General features: G+C 36.4%; 1 protein-coding gene across 1 annotated transcript; it reads right to left on the bottom strand.

Moving 5' to 3' along the window:
• Positions 1-3685: 3685 nt before the first annotated feature.
• On the bottom strand, positions 3686-4381 carry LOC140160088 (uncharacterized). Its single transcript, XM_072183361.1, has one exon. The coding sequence runs from the start codon at positions 4379-4381 to the stop codon at positions 3686-3688; it is 696 nt and encodes a 231-aa protein (XP_072039462.1).

Here is a 4381-nt window from a genome sequence, read left to right as displayed (position 1 = left end):
ATTAATTCATTAGCTTTTCTATCTGTTAGCTTACTGTTTTGACAACGTTAGTATATTAGAGAATGGAAGAGTTTTACATGTAGTATAACTGTTATACTTTTCAATAATAATAATAAAGATAAGCGGAATGATCTTCAAATTGCTGCAAATCACAGTGTTATGCTAACTAGTGACAAATTGCAGAAGACATCATAACAAATACTGCAAATAAATACATAGCTTTGCTCCAAAGCCGACCTAATTTATTGTCCATGAAAAACCATGCTATATGTCCTCTGACACTATAGTGAAGACCTACGCCTCGGTGAGTGGACTTAAGCGGTTGGAGGGTAGGGTAGACCAACATCTGTGGCATCATGCAGTTATTGTTAACTACATGTATGCACACAACACAGGGACACTCACAATAGGCAATTGAACACTACTGGTAGCGCTGTATCGTAGCTATTGGGGATGAACTAGTTAGTATCATATATCAAAAAGTATAAAAGCTATGATTTTAGTACTTTCTCTCTGTTTCAATTACTTATTCTTTTCCAAATATCTGAATCTTCAATCCGGTACAAGCTTTAATAACGGGGGAACATACATTTTTATTAAAAAGAAATCCTACCATCTATCCAAACTCGCCGTGTTATTCCAATGCACATTTTACTTCACCGGGCAGCCATTTTTTGATCGTATTTTGAAGATTGGCGTCATAAAACCGTCATAGGTACAAATTTAGTACTTTCTGTCAATCAATTATGGCTTATTCTCTACATGTCAATCTTTAAATAATTGACATAGTCCTTATAATAACGGTACTCCGCCTCGATGAGTAAATGACAGCAAACAGCTGCAAACCAGTGAAAAATATCCCAAAACTCGGTCAGTGGGGCTCTGTTCGTACATGTCAATAGAGTCATTATCGATTGGATTAGTCGTCCGTAGCGGACAATTCGGTCGCTCATTGGATCAATATTATCAGGTGGTAATAAATTTGCATTGGACAATAGATTACTATATAATGGTTTAGTACTGCATATATCGGTTAAATCTTCAACATGTTCAATAAGCGGGTTTATGGCTGGAAAGGTCACGGTGAATTCGCCGTGGACGTAAGTGCACTATGGGTAGACACTAGACAGTGATCTTTACTGCATAGTGGTCCTACTTGTTGGTGACTTATGATAGTGTTAATGACGAGTGATAGTGTAGCAAGCTCTGAATTATTTTTTTACAGAATGATCTAACCAGGCAGGGATTGGCCTTACATGTTCGTTACTGGTCACTTGCTTGGGTTTATTTTACTCGGGGATCACTGGATCTTGTAAGGTACTGCGAAGGCTCTGATCAAGAGCTAATAACAACAAGGATAGTGCCATTTTACAAGAATCACAAAAATTACATAATTGTTGAAAAATATTCTTTTGATTTTTAGTGCGTTTTTTCCACAATAAAAACACAACAAATTAGACATAGGTCAAATAAGTAACAGTAAAATATAAAAGGGGTTTTCTCCCCGGTGACATTTCCTGAATTCTATAAAATCACATAAGATTGTAGCAAATGACAGAAAATGTTTATTTGATTTTATAGGCTGCTTAATTTACTGCGTCGGCAATGAAATACGAAAGATGAAAGAACGATACTGTGTGATAAAACTTAATTAATATTTAATGCGTCGATTTCATGTATTGCTTCAATTAGTGCAATGAATTATTAATGTTTTGCCATTATACCAACAGACTTCTTTGTATTTATGGAAAGAGCTGATTAATTTTAAAGCACGTGAGCTGACTTTATACTCCATCACAGAGTGACGAGCGATTGGTAGTTGACCAATAAGGTAGCTCGCTTTCCAATCGCGACAAAACTTCACGCAGTAAACATTGAGGACGTCATCAAGGGGGCCCATTTCAAAAACTAATCGCAGTCTGCTCAGTCGCGCCTGCATTATACATCCCACGTTTGAGGAGATTATGGGTAACCACCAGAAGCACCAAAGGCAGACGCAAAAAGCGCTCTACCTCATTGGCTAAAAACCAATCGCTATCGCTCAGTGACGAAGTATAAATTCAGCTTATTAGTTATCATCCACATTCGATCAATTGTTTTAACGAATTTAATATTTTAATATTTTAGTAATTATATTTTAGCCTAGCCCCTCACAGACTAGGCCCCGCACTTCGTAAAAATATTCCATACTTGATATCAAGTCTGCATATTTTCCCGATCATTTCGTCCTTGAACGTACTGACGCATTTATAAAGCAAATTTCTAAATGGATAACACAAATGGAAATTTTTATTACTAATTTCACAACAATACAAATTCAAATTATCCTAAGCCCTGTTACATGTTCATTAAATATAGCTATTTAGCGAACAAAGGTTTCGTTTTTTATTAAAACTACGGTGTCAATTAATTTTCAGGTGTTAATAGAGTTTCGCCCTTTCAAACGTTCTAAATTGATATATTTTGCCTTAAATCGTTTTTGTCAAAGTTATAAAAATCATAAAAAATATTGAAGCAAATCTCCAAATTTGCATTAAGCAATTATTCTTTGCTCACGAATTATCGAATATGTAACATCATATTCTCTACAACAAATATGAAGTTTATACTTCAACCTATAGCGAGTTTAATATTGATATTTTTGATAATAAATGGGCCAAAAATATACAAAACTGCATTTTCAACCCAAATATCTTCGCGCACCTCACCTTTAAGAAATGAGAGCCATGAAAAATGAAAAGATCAACGGGTGTAGATATTTAATAGCATCAGAAGCTTTGTACAAAATGTGAAGAATTTTTATTTGCAATCATCTTTGCTGAAAACTGCTTGAACTATTTGAGCCATTGTACATTGTTAAGTTAATTGAAATTAATTGTGCATTAGTTATACTCATATTGCAATTTTCCAAGTAATAGCAAATATTAATAGATTGATCATCAATGACAATTTATGATAATTAATATTAAAGTAATGCAACCTTTAAACGCATTATCTTTCCAACAAAATTGTTGCCATAACAACAACCTTGTTTATAATTGTTATGAAATTTAGTATATTTTGCAAAGTCAATATTTTGTGTGCAATTTGTTTTTGATGTCTTTTAAATTTCTTAATGTTTTCAATCCTTTTAATGTTTTAATATGTATGATCAAATTGTAATTTTGCATGTAATTTGGCCATTTGGCCACGATATGTGATTAATAAAATACCGATACTGAACAACCCAATGAAGGTTATTTCCCGTGTTGATGATTTTATACTATACAGAGTTTTGATATAAAGTATGAAATATTATTCGAGTTGCATAAAGTCACAATTAGGTACAGTAAGATAGGCCTTCAATATACAATAATGTAGTAAATTGCAACAGAATATATAATCAAATCCATGAACGCTATTTGTTCTTGACCAGCAGCCATGGACAAAATTTTGGGGTCATTTTAATTCAATCCTATATTTCAGTATTGACCCAAGCTGCTGGGCAAAGTACTCAAAAAGTATCCATCTCTACAAGCCCCCCCCAAGAAAACCCACCACCTCCACCCTGGTTAGTTATTCTTCTTCTTCTTCCAATATAGTACAGTCCGCACATAGCGTACATATATTCGTACTTTTTGCATGGTGGGTGCAGGAAATTTACAGTGCTGACTACATCTAAGGTGCGATAAAAACTGGAAGTCGTCTAGCGGAGCTGGACGGACTGCACCTGCCCTCTGAAGCATTCCAGGGAGGTGCTGTCAACAAGCTGCTGGGGAAGTGCATTCCAGAGCCTGATTCCATCTGGGAAGAATGAATGTTGGTAAACATTTGTCCTGGCAAATGGCACATGATATTTCATTGAGTGCCCACGTAGCATCACAGTTGGAACAAGGTAGGACTGTGGAATATCAACAAGTCCGTCAGCAATGCGGTACATCATTTCCACTTTAGCCTGGGCACGTCTTCCCTGTAGGGTTGGCCATTGCAGTTGGTAAAGCATGGCGGAGACACTACTGGTAGTTCTGTAGTCGTGGAAGACGAAGCGGGCGTATCTACGTTGTACCATTTCCAGTTTCCTGATGTAAGTAGTGGAGTGCGAATCCCAGACAACACCGGCATATTCCATTACAGGGCGCAGAAGTGTCTTGTAGCAGAGGACTTTGGTCTCCCTAGGGCACTGATTGATGTTTCTTTGCAGGAATGCACGGGTAGAGTTGGCTTTTAAAGCAACTTTCTGAATGTGGGGGTTCCAGGTGAGATTTTGGTGGATATTGATGCCCAAGTATTTAGCAGAGTCTGCCTCTTCAAGTGTATGGCCATGAATGTTATATGGTATCTTGTAGATCTTCTTTTTGTTGGTGACGTGGAGCACTTGACATTTTTGGGGATGAAACTCCAT

This window comes from Amphiura filiformis, chromosome 9, assembly GCF_039555335.1.
Source record: "Amphiura filiformis chromosome 9, Afil_fr2py, whole genome shotgun sequence".
NCBI classification, from domain to species: Eukaryota; Metazoa; Echinodermata; class Ophiuroidea; order Amphilepidida; family Amphiuridae; genus Amphiura; species Amphiura filiformis.
The sequence above is the reverse complement of the archived record's forward strand: the minus strand, read 5'-3'. Positions and strand labels throughout refer to the sequence as shown.